The sequence below is a fragment of the Schistocerca americana genome, chromosome 3 (assembly GCF_021461395.2).
Source record: "Schistocerca americana isolate TAMUIC-IGC-003095 chromosome 3, iqSchAmer2.1, whole genome shotgun sequence".
Taxonomy (NCBI): Eukaryota; Metazoa; Arthropoda; class Insecta; order Orthoptera; family Acrididae; genus Schistocerca; species Schistocerca americana.
The window spans coordinates 256,629,106-256,650,442 of record NC_060121.1 but is presented as its reverse complement, the minus strand read 5'-3'; the positions used below and the strand labels follow the sequence as shown (position 1 = coordinate 256,650,442).

Sequence of the window (21,337 nt, the reverse complement as noted above, 5' to 3'; positions counted from 1 at the left end):
CTTGCCCCAAAAGTGTGATAAACCATTAGTGGGTTTCACTTCAAGACAATCTACATTTGTCCATGATACATTTCTGAATTACTTTGTACAGGAACTGCATCTTGAAATATTTCACATGTTGCTTCGGTGATAACACTGCTGCATACATAGCTAAGTAGACTATTTGCAGAAAATATAAAAGTTTATTTTTGAAAAGATCACATTATTTTCTGAAAACTTTCGAAGTGATTCTCCTACAGTGCTTTTTACCTTCTGTTTATAAATTCTATATGCTGTAATTTCGTTCCTAATGTAAGCACGTTCAGAATTTCCCTGTTCTCCTTTTTCAGTAGAGCTTATTTTCATCCCCCTGCTTCCCCTACAGAAGTGTCACCTCATAAGCCACAGAGAACACTACATAATCAAAGGGTCTCATATAAACAAATTTTCAGCAAAAAATCACACTTACACCATCTCTTGTACAAATTTCCACATCAGCCTTCGAGTTCTGTTTACAACCATCCTTTCAAGTTTATACACCAGCACTATGCAACAGCGACTGCCACTATTGCTATGAACAACAACACAATGACTATCCAGTAACCTGAAAAAAATCAACCAAGACAATATTGTGATACTTTTTAAAAATGAATGCTCACGTCTTAGACACTTCTATAATGTGTGGTACATACACTATCATTTATAGAATAATGCATTGTATAAGAATAGAATGAACATTTAAGTGTCTTAACATTTCAAAAGCATCAACATTGTATAGACTGACATATCAGAACGACATGGGACGTGATTTTGAACTTCTACAACTTAAAGTTCTAGCCTTCTATAAATTAAACCTTACTTAGATGTTCAGGTACAAATCGTGAAGAAAGCAAGTTAAAGATTGCCACATGGGACAACAATGTAAACATGGTTGAGAACTTTTACCAAACATTAAGAAAGGTAAGCAGACAATTAGCCTTCATTAAAAGGTATATCTTTGTTTTCAAGTAACAGTCTTCCTTAATAAATAATAATAATAATAATAATAATAATAATAATAATAATAGTAGTAGCTTGTATATTATATTTTTCAAGATTTGTCAAAAATGTAACATTCACTATTCAGATGTCTCTTGATGTATCAAGAATTGATACTCACCCCATGTTTTATCCTTCTGTCCAACAACTCTTATTTGCCTAGTCCCGTCTACTATTCTCGCATCTGTTCTGTCCATATGATCAGCCAGATCATCTATTACCTCTGTGAAATAAAGAAAGGTTTTATGTATGGCTTAAAAACCATTCCCATATGGCAATAGTGTAAAATGAGGGTTACTGAGAAGTGTAACCTAGACATACACACTGTGGCCCTTACACCTGCAACAACAGTAAGAAAACAGAGTGACCAAATTTTACTTACTGTGCATATACAGTATAGTGGGAAGAATGGATGAATGAATCTATAGGTGATCTGAGAGTGTATAAGATGCAAAGTCTGGAACATACAGTTGCTATCTCTGGCAGTAACCATTTTCCTACGCTGGCTGGGCACTGAGCTGAACTAAGATTGGGTGACAGAAACAGTTCCATCATTCCTTTTTGCTCCAACTCTATGCCAGAGTTCATCTATCGTAGTGGCTAAAAATGAGGGCATGCCAGTCTCTCTGTTATCCCATGACCAGATGATTTCAGTGTACGAGAGATCTATGGGACATGCTGGCCAGAAAAACAACTGAACATCTATTGTAACAAGGTAGATCAAGACAGTATCGGCATCATGTGGTCTTGTATTACCTTGCTGAAAAACGACATCACGAGTCCTTAAAGGTATGTCATAACCACTGGTATTAATATATCAAAAATGCAATGTCTGCCACACAAGTTATCAGGTATGTGAACCAACTACACCCCATAATATCAATGCTAGGTCAGGCCCGGGCAAAATTTGCACTCCTGAGGCATGTTCAAACTTCATGAGTCCAGCAGTATGCCAAAGGCTGTACATGTGGAAAACTTAGGAAGACATGTTTGCAACACAGTGTGACTACTTCTAAGATGCAAATATTGCAGCACACTTTTATTAGTACCCATAGTGCTTATTTTCAACTTTTTATTTTTCCATCAAAGCAATAACTTTACTACTTACTGTAATAATTACATTATACACTGCTGATGCTGTGAGCAGCACTACAGAAAGCTTTACACACAGCATTAACATTCCGTTATGATGTTTATTAATTTATACACATTTTGAATTTAGAATATGTAATATATCTGGTACTAGGATTCACGATACACACTCATGTTAGGCAAATTAAAATCTGTTAAACCCAAACACTGGAGGGACTTTCTCAGCTTCATAACAGAAAACTGTTCACAGAAAAATGTTGAACCAAAAACTAAACTAACTTTAGCAGTTTGTCCGTGCAGTCAAGGCTTTTGCTCTAGGGATAACATTTTATAAGATTGTTGTAAATTCTTGGATAGGGCAAACATTGAACTGGGTGCTACACAGGAGGTGCATCAGCAGCTACAAGCATGAATGGTCAGACAAATAAATCAATATCAGTCTTGCACATGCAAAGTCTTGGAATCATGATGAAATGTTTCAATTGCAGAAACATACTCAGTCATGTCTGGTCCAGAAATTACTGCCTCAAGTTCTGTGAAACATTCCATGTAATGAACATGAAGCTGATTTTTGCATAGGATTAATTTTTGTTTTATATAATCAATCTTGTCAACCATATCTGTTACGAAATCATTCTGCCGTTTCATTAAAGGATGAACGTGTGGTTTCAGTTGCCCGAGACTGCAGATGTGTGTGCAAGTTGTGTTTGACTGCGCGCGCGCACGTGCGTGTGTGTCTATCGTTGACAAAGTCCTTAACGGTCAAAAGCTATAATTGTGAGAATCTTTCTGTTGTACCTATCTGCAGCTCAGCATCTCTGCTATAAGGTGAGTAGCAACTCTCCTTCTCTAGTATTATTAATATAGAATCTAGTTGCATTTGTAGCATGTAAAGATAAAAATTAAACTAAACTTTCCTAAACTATAGGCATTACTTCAAAAAACACATTCACAGATTTGCTACATATAAGGAAATAAGAAAATCTTCAATCCTGTTGACACACATTTGCAGTCAGCTTATCTGCCCAATATTTTGATAAGAGGAGGAAATACAATGCTGAGATGCGCTGTCCACAGAGGATGCAATGAAGAATTATTATGCATTTTCTAAGGAAACACACTTTTTTGACTAACAACATGTAAACAAATACTATTAGATACTTAATACTTCATATTTTCTATGGCTACTTACCATTTTGAAATTCCACTTCATCAGTTATAGCTACAGCAATCTGTTTTTGCCTGGATATTATTTTAGAGAGTTCATCAAGACCCTGGTCTTGTGCTGTAATAATACATGTGTATGTTAACAAGATTCCCCTTAAACTAAATAAAAGGAAAATTTCATTGCCACAGCTCATATGACATGATACAATAGCCATACTCAATGCATAAAGGAATGAGAAAAGACAACTACTCACCATATAGTGAAAAGTAGTAGTTGTGATGAACATATAAAAAAACAATTTGACCATCGAAGTTTAGCTTCCGAACAACCATTCTTCTTTAAAGTATCACTCTCTCACTCTCTCTCTCTCTCTCTCTCTCTCTCTCTCTCTCTCACACACACACACACACACACACACACACACACACACACACACACACACAGAGAGAGAGAGAGAGAGAGAGAGAGAGAGAGAGAGAGAGAGAGAGAGACAGATTCTCCAGAGGGTGGAGGACTGACTGGAGGGAGAGAGTGCACGTGTTTTTCAGCACTTTGAAAATTAAGTATAGTTTTACGTATACCATTCCAAGGCAACTGAAGGTGCAATCACAAAAAATGAATAGGCATTGGAAACTTCTAAGCTCCAAGAAGTCACAGAATATTACAGTTCCAAACACTCATAATAATATTCAGTTTCCAAGTATTATATTTTGATATAATAGCACTAGAATGGCTACATAATCTCCTAATTTATTGAAAGCAAACAAAGATGTATTTAATATATAAGAAATTAAAAGCCTCGATTGCGGTAATGAAACCGACCTTTACCTAGGTTTCAGCCCAAGTAATTCAGCCTTCTTCAAAACATATACCTGATTCTATAATATGTCAGGAGGGCATGGTCTAGAAATAAAACTAAAACAGCCTGAATACGCATAGTCACATTTTAAAAATGTGGTACAGAGGTACTATGTGACTACACCAATTCAGGCTGTTTTAGTTTTATTTATAGACCATTCCATCGTGAGATATTATAGAATCGGGTACACCTTCTGAAGAAGGCTCAATTACTTGGGATGAAATCTAGGTAAAGGTTGGTTTCATTACCACAGTCGAGGTTGATATTTTCTTATATATTAGATTCTCACAATTGCTGACTGGGCTGCAATGTTGAAAGTACTAAAAAAAAAAAAAAAAAAAAAAAAAAAAAAAAAAAAAAAAAAAAAAAAGATATATTTACTTATGACAATTTTTATTGGATCTGTGTTTTGAGACTTCAGTCCAAAGGCTGGTTTGATGTAGTTCTCCTTGCTAGCCATCTTGTACAAGTCTATTCACCTCTGAGTAACTAGTAACACCATGATCCATTTGAATCCATTTATGTAGCCATTCCTTGGTCTTCCTCTACAAATTTTACTATCAAAGTTCTTTCCTTTACGAAATTGATGGTTCCTTGATGCTTTAGGTGGAGTCCTATCAACCTTTCCTTACTTTCTTTATTCTCCAATTCTATTCTACCTCCTCACTAGTTACTTGATCTATCCTTATCTATATTAGATGTCAACACATTCCTTGTTTTCAGAATTGCTTTACTTGCTATAGCCAGTTTGTATTTTCTATCCACTTTACTTTGGCCATTGTCCGTAATTTTGCTGCCCAAATAGCTAAACTCATCCACAACTTTTAGTGTCTCATTTGCTAATCTAATCCCCTCAGCATTGACTGATTTAATTCAACTACATTCCATTACCCTTGCTTTGCTTTTGTTAATGTTCGTATTCATCCTATATCATCCTTTTAAGACACAGTCGATTTTGTTCCACTGCTCTGTCTCTGACAGAATTACAATATCATTGGTAAACCTCAAAGTTTTTATTTCTTCTCCCTGAATTTTAATTCCTTCTTCTTGGTTCCCTTTACTGCTTGCTCAATGTACAGACTGATTAACATTGGGTATAGGCTACAACACTGTCTCATTCACTTCTAAATCAATGCTTCCTTTTGATGCTCCTTGACTCCTGTAACTGCAGTCTGGTTCCTGTGCAAGTTGTAAATAGCCTTCGCTCCTTGTATTTTGACTTCAGAATTGCAAAGGGTGTATTCCTGTCAGAAGGTATCTACAAATGCTGTACACACAGCTTTGCCTATCTTTAAACATAAATTCTGTGGTCAGTACTGTCTCCAACATTCCTACTTTCCTCAGAATCTGAACTGAACTTCCATAAGGTCATATTCAGCCAGTTTTGCCATTCACCTGTGAGTAATTTCTTTTGGTACTTTGCAATTATGATTTATTAAACTGATAGTTTAATAATAGTCACACCTGTCATCACCTGCCTTATTTGGAACTGGAATTATCACATTCTTCTTTAAGTCTGAGGGTATTACATCCACCTCGCATATATTTTACAAACTTGGTGGATTACTTTTGTCGTGGCTGGTTCTCACAAGGATCTCAATAATTCTGAGGAAATGTCTTATGATCTAGATGTCTCAGTTTGACTTATGTCTTTCAGTGCTCTGTCAAACTCTTCTTTCAGTATAATGGAAGGAAACATTCCACGTGGGAAAAATTATATATAAAAACAAAGATGAGGTGACTTACCGAACAAAAGCGCTGGCAGGTCGATAGACACACAAACAAACACAAACATGCACACAAAATTCAAGCTTTCGCAACAAACTGTTGCCTCATCAGGAAAGAGGGAAGGAGAGGGGAAGACGAAAGGAAGTGGGTTTTAAAGGAGAGGGTAAGGAGTCATTCCAATCCCGGGAGCGGAAAGACTTACCTTAGGGGGAAAAAAGGACAGGTATACACTCGCACACACGCACATATCCATCCACACATACAGACACAAGCAGACATATTTAAAGACAAAGAGTTTGGGCAGAGATGTCAGTCGAGGCAGAAGTGTAGAGGCAAAGAAGTTGTTGAAAGACAGGTGAGGTATGAGTGGCGGCAACTTGAAATTAGCGGAGATTGAGGCCTGGCGGATGACGAGAAGAGAGGATATACTGAAGGGCAAGTTCCCATCTCCGGAGTTCGGATAGGTTGGTGTTGGTGGGAAGTATCCAGATAACCCGGACGGTGTAACACTGTGCCAAGATGTGCTGGCCGTGCACCAAGGCATGTTTAGCCACAGGGTGATCCTCATTACCAACAAACACTGTCTGCCTGTGTCCATTCATGCGAATGGACAGTTTGTTGCTGGTCATTCCCACATAGAATGCGTCTCAGTGTAGGCAGGTCAGTTGGTAAATCACGTGGGTGCTTTCACACGTGGCTCTGCCTTTGATCGTGTACACCTTCCGGGTTACAGGACTGGAGTAGGTGGTGGTGGGAGGGTGCATGGGACAGGTTTTGCATCGGGGGCGGTTACAAGGATAGGAGCCAGAGGGTAGGGAAGGTGGTTTGGGGATTTCATAGGGATGAACTAACAGGTTACGAAGGTTAGGTGGACGGCGGAAAGACACTCTTGGTGGAGTGGGGAGGATTTCATTAAGGATGGATCTCATTTCAGGGCAGGATTTGAGGAAGTCGTATCCCTGCTGGAGAGCCACATTCAGAGTCTGGTCCAGTCCCGAGTATCGTATATCCTATCTCATGTTCATCTACTTCCTCTTCCTTTTCTATAATACTGTCTTGAAGTTCATTTCCCATGCATAGATATTCTTTCCCCCTTTCCCTTCCTTACTTAATAATGGCTTTCCATCTGAATTCTTGATACTCATAGAAGCGCTTCTCAGTTTTTTTAATTTTCCTGTATGCAGAATGTATCTTTCCCCCAATTACACGTGCCTCTATAGCTTTGCATTTCTCATCTAGCAATTCCTGTTTCACCTTTTCGAACTTTCTGTCAATCTCATTTTTTAGATGTCTGTATTCCCTCTTGCCAGCTTCATTCATTGCATTTTTATATTTTCTCCATTTATGAATTAAATTTAATGTCTCCCATGTTATTCAAAGATTTCTACTAGGCTTTGTCTGTTTACCTATGTGATTCTCTGCTGGTTTCAGTATTTAATTTCTTAAAGGTACCTATTTGTCTTCTATTGTATTCCTTTCTCCTTTTTCTGAGAACTGATGCCTTATTGTACCTTTAAAACTCTCAGCACACACTGGTTCTTTCAATTTATCCCGAACCCATCCCTTACATTTTTGGAATTGCTTCAGTTTTAATCTGCAGTTCATAACCAAAAAGTTATCGTCAGAGTCCACATCTGCCACTGTTAATGTTTTAAATGTGTCCAGGTATTTTCCACTTTGTATTAAATTATGTCCTGGGCAGATTTCTACCAGGTGGCTTCCTCTTCTATTCCTTTTACATTCTACTATTTTTTCTTTTCTTCCTTTCATACTATCAAACTTACAGCCTCCATAAGAGAATGAACAAACTTGAAAAAAATATTACTGTGTGTATTATTAAATGTTTACTATAAAAAGGTCAGAAGATATCCAGGTTCCACAAGAGAACAGTTCTTTTTTCATCAGTAACTTTATAGTCAATTAATTACTTGCATTTTCTTTAACAGGAACAGGAAATTGTTTAATATACAGGTTTGCTATGGATGAAATAATTTACTCCATATTTTTGAATTTTTTAATAAATAATTACTTAGGAGTCATGACTCTACAGCAGATGTTGACGAGATACCTATCGAGATATTAAACACATTTAAAGGAATGTTTCCTCTACCTATAAAATAGGACCTGTGCCATTGGTTTTCCAGGAGAGTCTTATCCTCAGTGGGAGAGATTCTGAATAACAACGGCAGTGGTTTATAGGAGAAACAGTCCTGTTTTTATGTTAGTAATAGTAAAATAATTGAGAGGAAAAAATATTCAAGTAACCTCTGAGCCTACAGAAAGAAGCTGAAATTAGATGTTTCAGATCATCTGTGTGTGTGTGTGTGTGTGTGTGTGTGTGTGTGTGTGAGAGAGAGAGAGAGAGAGAGAGAGAGAGAGAGAGAGTGCACATGTGCATTTTTTTTTAAGTGCGCATGGGAGGGGGAGGGGGGAGGAGGATAATATAAAGGGTGTTTATAAATGAATATCGGGGTTCTAACGCTTTATAATATGTATTACATGTATTATATTAAACTTACAGTTATAAATGATATGTTAAATGAAAGAGCAACTCAAACAGTTTTGCCAAGAACCTTATAAATGTTCAATGTGAGCACCATTTGTGACACGCCACACATAAAGTCTATAGCCGAGTTCTTCCCAAACGTTGATAAGTGTGTCTCCAGTGATTGTACCAACAGCTGCTTCAATCTGGTTGCTTAATTCAGGGAGGAGTACTGGTAGTGGAGGCTCGTACACACGATACTTGATGACGCCCCAAAGGAAAAAATCGCATGGCGTTAGGTTGGGTGAACATGGAGGCCATGCACAGCAAACCCTGTCATTGTCGAATGGGAAGAACTCGGCTATAGACCTGATGTGTGCCATGCGACAAATGGTGCTTACATTGAACATTTATAAGGTCCTTGGTAAAACTTTGAGTTGCTCTTTCATTTGACGTATCATTTATAACTGTAAGTTTAATGTAATAAATATTATAAAGTGTTAAAACCCCGATATTCATTTATAAACACCCTGTACAGTAATACATGGGTAACAAACAGTAACCATAAAATTACAAATGGGACAACCAAAAATGAAACTCAAGAATGACAGAATCACGTTAAAACAGGACAGGCCTACAGCTATTCAGTAATGCTATCAATGATGTTTAATGTTTATTTTCAAGAAGCGATAAAAGAGTGCTAAAGGTAGAAATATAATGTGAGAGTAAAAGATATCACTGTATAACAAAGGAAGACAACTTAATTAAACTGAATGAATATGCAGTGTAACACAAATTTCTGGATATTGGTAAACAAAATAGAAATTACAGTAATTATTATCAATAAAATCACTCACTGATCGGAATTCAAACTAGTGTTATCAACTGCAGCATCTTTTGAATGAATACTCGTAATATGTACATATGGTACTGTCACTTTGTATTTCTAGTGGTGCTCCTCAATGTGTATTCAGTGGCTCAGCAACCAAAATGAAGGAAGATTAGATTTCAATGTCCCACTGATGATGAGGTCATTGGAAACAGAAGCTCCACTATCAAACAAAACAAAGCAGAACAAAGGTGTTTTCTCTAAGTGGATAGTATAAGCAACTCCTACGCACCCTCCATTACCTAATACCAAACCTGCAAATAGCCCTGCAACTACTCTCCTAAAGACTCAGTACAGGGAATTATTTGAATGTATGTCAGTGTCTTGTCATTATTCTGCATAGGTGATGACTACGTACTATAAGTAGCTACTCTTGCTTGGGGACTATAATGTATGTGGAGTGACACACTCCAGGTGTGAAATAAAGGCTGATTTGTTCTTCTACAGGGTTTAGCAGTTTAGTCAGTACAAGGACTAATTATTGTGGGCAAATAATGTTAATGAAGTCATTCACAGTGCAACAGAAATAAAACAACACATAGTGTATATCTTTCTGACACTGAAAACTGTACTCAACTGACCTTGCACCATTCTCTGCTGCTGTTGTCGAAGTTCATCCACACTAAGATTTTCATTCTGTGACCCCTGAGGATAAATATCTTCATCTGCCCATCCTACAGTTCTGCCACTAGCAACAGATGACTGTGCTGGATTCTGTTGAAGCAGTCTCGACCTATTCCTTTCTCCAAAAGTGTCTCTTCAAGAACAAAATAAAGTGTTATATTTTATTTTCCACATAGTATATTGAAAACATTTTTAAAAAATGTATAATCGAGCAACCAGAAATATTGTTACAGAAGAATGCTGAAGATTAGCTACATAGAATGGATAACTAACAAAGAGACACTTAATCAAATCAAGGAGAGTAGAAATTTGTGGTAAATCTTACCTGAAAGAAAGGATAGGTTGATAAGGACAACCTGAGGGTTCGACATATTGTAAATTTGGTAATGAAGAGAAGTGTGAAGTGTAAAAATAGTAGAGGGAGACCAAAGCTTAACTGCAGCAAGCAGGTTCAAATATGAGTTGCAGTACTAATGCAGAGAAGAAGAGGCTTGCCGAGGACATACTACTGTGGAGAACTGCATCAAACTGGTTCCTGAACTGAGATCATAGCAACAGGACAAGTACACACAAAAACAAAAATCATTAACAACTAAAAGAGATCTGCAAACATTTACATCAGCAAATATAATTTTTTAGTATTAATTTCCGAGTGGTTGCTTCACTGCATTGACATTGACAGCCAACTTACTTGTATATTTTTGAATTTATACTGCATCTACTCCTCTCTGATGAACATTGTGGTTTTTTACTGTCTATTGGTTTTATGCGAGTGTGTGCGTAATATAATACATTTTACTTTCAGATGTTCTTTCAGATATACCATAAAATTACATTGTTTGACAAAAAAAGTTAAGCACCCAGAATGTGAGGAGGAAACAAAATGAAACGTTGCAAGTTAAGAAGGTGCGTGACATAATTTCAGTGATTACACAATTAAGTCAGATTTACAATGAACTTGGAAGAATGAGCCCATTATCAGTATGGCATTATACCCCCATCTGGCCTCAATGTATGGACTGATTGAGCTGGGAAGGTTGTCATAAAGCCAGCGTATCCTCTCTTGAGGCAAGCTGGCCTTTGATAACCTGGATACTGGCACTGGAACAAAGTTGGTGTCTGAGCTGATCCCGTATACTTTCTACTGGAGACAGATCTGGGGACCTTGCTGGTCACAGAGTACCTCAACATCACACAGACAATCCACAGAGACACATGTAACATGGCACAATGACACTTTCACCTGAGAGGTAGTACATGAGGACACACGATGTTCATGATGTACTGTTGTGTATTCAGAGTTCACTCAACCAGTACCAGCTGTAACCTGAAGTCATATCCAGTAATACCGCTGCACTTCTCCAAAACCTCCCCATGTCACCACCATACTCACCGGATGTGGTCATCCGGGCTAGTGCAGAACTGAAATTTATCACTGAACACAATGTGATGCCATTCATAAGCTGTCCATGCTTCCCAGTCATGGCACCACTCCAAAGCAGTTGATGGTGTTGTGTTAATGGAAGCCTATGCATGCGACTGTAATTCCCGAGTCTAGTGGCTGCTAGTCTCCGATCAAGGGTGCTGGATGGCACAGAATGTTGCAGGTAGTCCATTAGTTGTTTTTGGATGGAAAGTGCAGATGCAAAGGGTTTACTATATGCTTGGTGCACAATACAGTGATCCTCCTTTGTGATGTTCAGAAATGGTCAACCTGATTTTTCCAAATTTCTCCTTGTTTCATTCATGACTTGCTTATGGGCAAGGATGTTGCATAGTGGGTGAGGATGAGAAGATAGTGAGGAGGATATAGACTTAAAGAAGATGGAAGCTGGTAATGGGTGGTATTATCAAATAATCAGTTTATTATGTTATACTAACACAAATTATCTACAGAAGAATGGTACAAGAAATATAAATAAACCTGCAGAACAATTAGTTTGGGTTCCAAATAAATGTCAAAAACATATGAGCCCATAACTTCAGTGCAGCTCATCTTAGACTATACATAAGGAAGTCAACATATGTACCACTTGTAGATTTAGAAAAAGCTTTCGACATTGTTGACTGGAATACATTATCATTATATACTGAGGTGACAAAACTCATGGGATGGTGATATGGACATATGCAGATTGCAATAGTGTTGCACACACAAAGTATAAAACAGCTGTGCATTGGTGGAGCTGTCATTTGTGCTCAGGCAACTAATATGAAAAGGTTTCCAATATGACCATGGCTGTACAACGGGAGTTGACAGACTTTGAATGTGGAATTGCAGTTGGAGCTAGACCTGTGGGACATTCCATTTCGGAGTTCAATAGAGAATTCAACATTCCAATATATACAGTGTCAAGAGTGTGCCAAAAATATGAGATTTCAGGCATTACCTGTCACCAAGGACAAAGCAGTGACCAAAGACCTCCGTTTAACGACTAAGAGCAGCAGCTTTTGCATAAAGTTGTGAGGGATACCACGCACACAACACTGCTTGAAATAACTAAGAAATCAATGTGGGATGTATGACAAACATAACCGTTAGGACAGTGTGGCAACATCTGGCATTTAAGGGCTACAGCAGCAGAAGACTGCTGCGCGTACCTTTGCTAACAGCACGACACTGCCTGCAATGCCTCTCCTGGGTCTGCGGCAATATGACCACAGATGACTGGAAAACTGTGGTCCAGTCAGATGAGTCCCAATTTCGGTTGGTAACAGCTGATGTAGGGTTCAAGTGTAGTGTAGACGCTATGTCAAGTTGCTGCACTGTGCCAGGCAGAAGAAGGTCCAGCAACAATGTTAGGAGGTACCCCACGACCTTTGTCACCTCAATGTACATCACCTCTAGAACTTGACTGACCAACAATAACAAAGAATTTATGTGTTTCTTGCAATGCTCACTGACTCAAGGTACTTATTTTCAGTGGGAATGGATTTTAAAGTGATGCATCACAACTTCTCAATAACTGTGATTCTGAAACTCTCAAACTTTCTGACATATCATAGATCACAAAGGATTGTGTGCTGCATACTTGAAATGGTATCATTATTGTTCTCACAACTGCGAAATTAGATTACTGAAATGCAAACACACTATATTCACTAACTTGAACTGGCAGTACATAATGGAAACACATGGTGACTGCATTCTCAACCATTCTCAGGATTATAGAAGATTTAAGGGTTGATATTTCTTCATCCTTTCTGTAATTACTTTGCATTCCTTTTTAGGAGATATTTGAAATTGTGAAGTTTATTCAGATTTATTGAACTTCACATAAAACTGTTGAAATCAAGAACCATACATTAAAATGTGCAGTTGAAGAAGACTAATAAGAAAATGAAGGAATAGCAGCATGGTGAGCTGAAAGAAATATGAAATGATCGCAAGAGAAACTGAATATCATGTTGAGGAACAATGCATTATAATCTTTCAGTAATATAAGACAGATTTAAGGGTTTCACTTACCGATCAACAAACAACTGCTGCATTTGTACTTCTCTGCTTTGTAGCTGTTCGACTAAACGTGACCGTCTTTCCGCTTCCTGCCGTGTTCTAAAACTGAATCAAGGACAAAAGTTCCACATTGTTTCCAATCTACACCATATTTAAGCATAAAACATATGAAGAAGTTAGTTTTTACAGTGTCATCATCCAACAGTATTTTCACCTTGCATTTGCATGACTCGCCATTTGAAATAGCACATAAGTAGGTTGACTGTCTAGATTCATGATGTCACACGATTTAAGAGACAGGTAATAGAACCAAATGCAGTGTGGAAGAAAGTCTAACTATTCTATAGACCACACTTTAAAAAATTCATATTAAAATATTATTTAGATGCCAGTGTAAGATCTGAAGCTGCACCAACATTTTCAAAAGTTGTCTACTCTCCTAAAGTGATAGGTTCATTGTGGTGTATTATTCCCTTTCCCTCACAATTCTGTTGTGCTCCATCCTCAAGTTCCACTTGTTGCATACAAATGCAACCTAAACAAACTGTTCAATTTCCATTTGTGGTATCCTTATCACCCACTCATGAAATGTTACATCCATTTAGGCAAACAACATTTCACATTCCTTGTGTAGTACAAGGAACGATGATTATGACAGAATAATATAAAGTACAGAGTAAACAGCGGAACATATACTGTGCATGAATGTTTGTTTTAATATGTGTAGACATTAACCAGGAGATGTGGAATACGATAAAACGACAAGGTGTGTCGACACGTAAACGGCTTCACCTGGTGTGGGTGGGGCCTTTTACGTTTTGGCGTTGCGGCTTGGAGGTGGCTTGGCCATCAAGTAGCAACCACACTCTCCAAAAATGAAAACAAAAGACAAGATGGTTTTGCATAAAAAGAAATAATCTTGGAGGTCATGTTAAGCCTTCGAGGCATATGTAGTATGAAACGTTGTGGTCTACTCTAATTCATGAGTCACTCTAATGATCTTTAAACCCATTCAAGGAAATATATGTTTGTAAAAGGAACACAGAGGATGTGCTTTTTAATGATATGAGTGGAAGTTCCTTCTTTTACTCCAATAGCTACAGAAAGTGAAAAAGTCAAGCCTTTCCTTGGCTACATATGGGATTTCACAGGCACTGATTAGCAGGACCTCTACTTCAAAGAATCAACTATGATGACAACAAAAAGTAAATACATCAGACAGCACGTCAGATGATAGATCTCATGAAATGTTCTGACTCAGCTAAAACCTTAAACCAACAAGAAAAATGCTTCATTTGGTTCCCAGTGTACATGACATGGAGCATCAGAGCAAAAGGAAGAAAATAAAGAACTATAATTTTACAAAATCTTAAAATTCAACGAGTGATAAATTATGGCCCCGCTAAGAGCAACAAGGATTAAGCAAAGGGAGAAACTACAAATGAACAGATGTAACTATATTGTCTAAATTCAGTAACAATCTGTTAAGAAGAAAGCAAAAGGTAATATAGGAAATCTGAAGACAAACCATACTTATACAATTGTAGTTCAAGTATTTTGGCAACTTCAGTTAAATTACGTGTCAAGTAAACAATGCCAACACGAGACTAAAAGAACATTTTAACTGCAACGGTGTAATTTCTCGGCGGATTTGGAGAACAGCATTTCGGTCAGTTAGGAGAAGATTTCGAAACCTTTCATCAGTGGGGATGCAGTAGTAGCTGAGCAGCACTGTAGGGGTTGCAGCTGTATGACACAGTGCAACCCACCTATCGCTGTGTTCAAGACACTGGCTGTGCAGGGTGATGCAAATCATTTCAGTATATTGCCATGTACACGCGACTGCATCAACTACATGATGAGAGAGTGCAGTTCATTGGGAAGGATGAACTAGTCAGAAAATACCGAAATCCACTTTGAAAACTTTTTCTTTTTCTACACTGGGACACAGTGTTTCAGTGTTATCACCTTTAAGAAAACTATGCAGTAACCATTTATTAGTGCAATAGAGGGTAAATAATAGAGAATATTTGCATTGTATGTCCGTCATTACTATAAAAATGACTGCAAAGGCTCCAGAATGGTTTAAAGGTTTATTACAACAAATGTCTGACGAAATGAATTCTAATTTTAAGAAATAATCTGATAAAGTAGATTCAACAAATAAGAAACCATCTGACACTAGGAATGAATTATCCGACACTAGGAAGGAATCCGACAGAGTAGATTCTAAGATTTAGGAACTATCTGCCAAAGTAGAGTCTAGAAGTAACTAACTGTCTGTCAAGATCGAAAATACGAAAGAAGAACTAAAATTAGAGATAATACAACATGCCATACAGGAAATAGAAGTTACATTAACTAACACTGCAAATAGTTTGACCCAGTTACCTCAGGAGTGGAAATATGAAATCAATAACCAATGTGATTTAGTTAGCATGGAAGTCAATGAGCAACTCAAAAAATGAGATGATAAAATTAACAAAGTAGGTCAATTTGCTGTTAGATCATTCAACTAGGTTAAAGAGAAAATCTCAGGGGTGAAATAGAGTGTAACTGTTTTAGAACAATGCAAAGAATTTGGAGAAATAGTTAACACACCTGAAACACTATCTAATTTGGAGGAATAATTACATGAATTTGTGAATTCTAATGCACAAGAGAAAGTAGGATTGCTTAATAAAACACTCTTTCTAATGAAAGTGCTGAAGAACACAAAAAAGAATTACCGAGACAAAGTTAAAAGTATATGGATCATTATAAAAAGAGAGACAAACAGGAACATAAAATCTGAACAAGCAGGACTCCAAAGTCCTCAGGTTGTGGTTCAGACAAGAATAATCAAAAAGTTGCAGCCTCTGATTTTAATAACCTTTTTCACTGTAGCTGAAAGAACAGGGAACCATAATAAAAAAATCTCCCACAGAAGCCATACAGCTACTAAATCACATGCAAATCATACCAAATATAGCACTTCATTTCAAAAGCACACTTCCTAAAGAAACTGCAAGAATTACAAAATTATTTAAAGGTTCTGGATCTTCTGGATATGACGGAATATCAAATAGGATTTTCAAATCACGTGCAGACTTCTTTAGTCACATATTATGCTATTTATGTAACCAATCAAAACTGGGGCCTTTCTGGAAAGAATGAACATACAATAGTGACGCCCATCCAAAAAAGGGAGGAAAGGAATGTATTATCCAATTATTGGCCCATCTCTTTGCGGCCTGTGTTCTCAAAGGTGTCCGAGAGAGTAGTGGGATTTATGGCCAATGACACAAAATGGCTTATTGACATCTACATAGTTTGGCTTTCGTAAGGGATTCTCTATAGAGTGAGTTACATTTAGCCTAACAGATGAAACTCTAGGTAAATTAAATCTTAGAAAGTATCCAATGGATATCTTTTGTGACTTTGCTAAAGCTTTCGACTGTGTAAATAATAAAACATTGCTATAAAAAAAAGCTTCCACACTATAGCATAAAAGACAAGCCTTTGATGTGGCAAGGATCTTATCTACACAACAGGAAGCAGAGTTATCTTAATAGAGGGAGATGTAACAGTAATCTCAAACTGGAGAAATATAAAATACGGAGAGCCCCAGGGTTCCAGCCTTGGGTCACTGATTTTCCCGATGTACATTAATGATCTACCAGTTACAATTAATGACAGAGTAAAAGTAGTCATGTTTGTGGATGACGTGAGTATTCTGATGAAGTGTCCAACGCCACAATACAGGATACAGCCCTGACAGTCACTAATCAAATGCACAAATGGTTCACGATTCACAGCAAACAGCCAAATGCTATTTTTTTTAAAAAACTAACATTATACAGTTTCAGTCAGCAAATAAAAAACTCCAAGTTCCTGAAATGGAGATCAACAAGCGAAAAATTTATGAAACGATACATACAAAATTCCTAGGCATCCAGACAGACAGCTAAGATGGAAAGAGCAAATTGATCAACTGGTCAAAAAACTTAGCGCAGCATGTTTTACCCTGAGAGCTATTTCTCACCTTGTTGACAGAGAAACATTGCTTTTGTCACATTTTGCATATTTCTATTCTGTATTCTGCTATGGTATTGTCTTCTGACGAAATGCTACAGGAGTTGCAAAAGTCTTCAAACCACAAAAACGAACAATGAAGTTCATATGTGGGGTCTCGAATAGAAAATCCTGCAGAACTCTCTTTACGACTCTCAGGATGTTTACTGTTACAAATCAATATATATGTTCACTGATGATGTTTGTAGCCCACAACAAGAAATTATTCCAGAAAAACTGTGACAGTCACAAGCATAAAACAAGACAGAGGAAAAACTTCCGCTAAGGCTCTGCAACTCTCGCAAAAGTCTGTAGGGGCATAACTGAGTCAGGAATAAAAGTATACAACAAGCTTCCCATCAACATAAAAACAGAAATTAACAATATATAGGAAAGTACAGACATTTCTCAGAGAACAAACTTATTACAGAATAAATGAATCCGTATAGCAATAAGGAAACCTTCTGAGTAAAAATAGATGAATTCACTTAGATTAACCCTCTGACAAGCATGCTTACTGTTGTCACATGAGCAGGAGAGTGCTGTAAAATTTACAGCATGCTCATTTGTCAGTAAAAACAAACTTGTCTTGAACAAATTATTATATTTATTAAAGCAATTCATATTCACTATCTTCAACATTTATAACAAAAGGTTTTGTTCTTTTAGTTCTCTAAATAACAATTTAGCCAATATTTCTGACATATGTTCACTTTCACAACACCGTTTACAGACAATTTGTTTGCAAAATAATTCTGGCAATGTTCAGAAAAATGAAAAAGTCGGCAATGGCCGTCTCCTTGTAATTCTTTGAAATGGAGCATCAGGCACACATTTTAGCTACAATGTCAACTCCACCTTTTGTTATGTACTCATGATTTCAGGTTTGTTTGTTTCTTCATCCACTGTCGCCATGTCATGCACAGCAGACAGAAGTATGATAGCACAGTTTTTACAAGGAATATATGAAACTAACGTCTTATCCTAAATCCAAGCATTACACATTCCATTTTCATTTGTTTTGTTTGGGAGAAATTATGGAACAATTTCACGTCTGTTCTTTGTCATTGTACCAATGTAAGTGATAGTCTCCTGCAGCAAATATTCAGAAAGGAGGTAGCTTGTGTACCAATTGTCAGTTGTAAGGTTCCTTTTAGAATTTTCTAAAGGCACCACATATCTTTACACTGTCCTCAGGAGCATTAGATACATGATGGTGCCCAAACCGCATACAGCTTACAAAAAACAGATACCTACTGTAACTCACTACAGTCCTAAGCAGTAGCATTCCTATTCATCTGCTGCCCAGAGTTCCAGTACATTAGCATGATGGCATTTTCTTCTTTTTCTTTTTCTTCTTCAAAAAAAATCCCAAACACAGCCATTATTTTGTCACTTTATTACCTCTTTGCGCGAGAATTGATGTGTGTCTTGCTGTTTATTTATACAGGTATTTGTATAGATTATGATTTCATCAATTACGTCGAGGTCAGTTACTTTCAAAAAAGCACTAACTTTATCAATTATATCCATCACATTTCTCTTTGAATCTGGTGGAATTTGTACAATGTTTTTTCTGTTGGTTTTGATGTTTTAGCACACTCACTTTTACACCAATGTGAAACTTCGTATTTTCAATAAAGAACCCTCATCCATCAGCTGCCTCTTCGGGATCACCATCTTCACCTTCAAGTTCAGATTCACTGCCATGGTCCTACTCAGTGTTTTCATCACTCAAATCTACTTTACTATCCTCTAAGTCTGAAAGGTCTGGATAGAATTTATCGTCACAGGTGATGATCTTCTTTGAGCAGTTTCCTAACTTCTTCACCGATACACCTTTTGAATTGGAACAAAACATCAAAGAAATGAAACAAATAAATACATTCAGATGTCGGTGTAACCAAAGTAACATTTACTGTGCATCTAAAAAAAAAGGAGAGTAAGTATAGTTAACTTTTTAGTACACTTTGGATATTCACTGCTGGAACAAAGCTTGCAACTGTCACACCAGCAGGCATGCATTGCACTGTTTACAACATTCAACATGTCATTGCTTACAATTCAGAAAACAAACTGAGAAAGCTAACCAAATGAACTGAAGCCACTTTAACATTGTCATGGAAACATCAACAATGGAATACCTGGCAACAATGGTGCAGTAGCTCAAGGTTAAGGAATTGATAAGGCATAAAAACTGCTCCTGTTGTACTTTTTACAACAGCGCATCTGCTCAATGGTTAAAAAAAAAAAAAAAACTACTGTTAAAAGAAAATCTTTACCTATGTGATGAAGAAAAAATTGTTTATTCTTAACATTAATTATAATGATAAAATGTAAATTTATTTATATCACAGGTACGTGAGGAAGATAAAAATTTTGTATTTTAATTTAAATCAAATGACAAAACCTAAATTTATTTGTGGCACTGAGATAAAAATGTGTACTTCCATTCATTCTCCTATTTTAAGCATTCACTTGAACTTATGCCAGTAAAATACAGATAATACTGTCCGCAATCAATTGTTCATAGAAAGTAAGTATTTGTATGATATATAAAATGCTCACATAATTTTGTATTATTTCACTTGACTTGTCCTATATTACTAGTACACCCTATGTACAATAAGTGATCAACAGAACCAAATAAAAAATCAAATCAAATAAATTTTGAAACCTGATGGAGAAGTTCACTTCCACATATTTTTTGAGAGTATTTTCTAGATCTTTACCACAAACCTGGGAGGGTAGCAAAATGATAGATTTTGCCTCGAGTTATATGATAATTGTTGCAGCAGAATGGGGCACAGCTCATTCTGAGAATTTTTCATCTGGGGAGGATTTTAAGGAGCAATTTCGGAGAAAATGTTGATCTACTAGCACACAATAGAAATTGACATTATTATTATTATTATTATTTACATTTTATGGCCTTCATTGGTCCACTCTAGCCAACTTTATACAAAGAATTTTTCAGTTTCCTGTCAGCCCAGTACTTCTTCATTCTCTCGTATCTCATCCTTCTTTCTTCATCGGAAATCACCCTTACTATTGTCTGTTTGTTGATTCTCATTTGCAGACTGGTTTATTTGCCTGCGAGTTTCCTGATTTTGTCAGTTTTGTTTCTTAGGTCTTCCAATGTAATATGTAGCTCATCCATATCTTCCTTGATTTTTGTAATCCACTTAATGTTGCACTTACTATTCCACAATTTTTCTATTATTCTCTTGATGATCCTGTTCTCTGGTGTTCTGATTAGGTGTCCGAAAAATGAAATGTGTTTCTTCCTGATTGTACTCATTACCAGTTCTATTTCTTTGTAGACTGTTTCATTTGTCTCTAGAATGAAATTTTCACTCTACAGCGAAGTGTGCGCTGATATGAAACTTCCTGGCAGATTAAAACTGTGTGCCGGACCGAGACTCAAACTCGGGACCTTTGCCTTTCGTGGGCAAGTGCTCTACCAACTGAGCTACCCAAGCACGACTCACGCCACCTCCTCACAGCTTTAATTCCACCAGTGTTTCATTTGTAGCTACCCTCCAATGTCCATCTTTCTGGTACAATTTGTTGATGCACGTTCTGATGATTCTTCTCTTTATTTTGAGTATTTTGTCTATTTGTGCAGTGTTAGTTGTTTTGAAGATGGTTTCACTTGCATATTTTATTTCTGGTTGAGTGACTGTCTTGTAGTGTTTTAATTTTGTTGCTATTGACAGACTCTTTTTGTTGTAGGTGTTCTTGGTGACATATTGTGCTCTAGTCGATTTGTTTATTCTGTTATGCCATGTTGGCTTTTAATTGAGGTTATATGTTATGATTTCTCCCAGATTTATCTAAGATTTTGATTTCTTGGTTTCCTATGGCAATTTTGTTTATGAGTGGTGGGTCAGTTAACATGATGACTGTTTTTTCAAAGGATATACCAAGACCAATTTTCTATGCTATTTCCTGTAGTGAGATAA

General features: G+C 36.9%; 1 protein-coding gene across 1 annotated transcript in view; it reads right to left on the bottom strand.

Moving 5' to 3' along the window:
* The window catches only part of LOC124607301 (syntaxin-8), a 66,723-nt gene that overhangs the window by 10,560 nt on the left and 34,826 nt on the right, over positions 1-21,337 (bottom strand). The window contains exons 3-7 of the mRNA XM_047139595.1: positions 13,332-13,418; positions 9,820-9,995; positions 3,302-3,394; positions 1,139-1,240; positions 449-583 (exon numbers count right to left, since the gene is read on the bottom strand). Of these exons, the coding sequence (XP_046995551.1) occupies positions 525-583; positions 1,139-1,240; positions 3,302-3,394; positions 9,820-9,995; positions 13,332-13,418 (517 nt within the window). The 3' untranslated portion in view covers positions 449-524. The remainder of the gene's footprint in view (positions 1-448; positions 584-1,138; positions 1,241-3,301; positions 3,395-9,819; positions 9,996-13,331; positions 13,419-21,337) is intronic.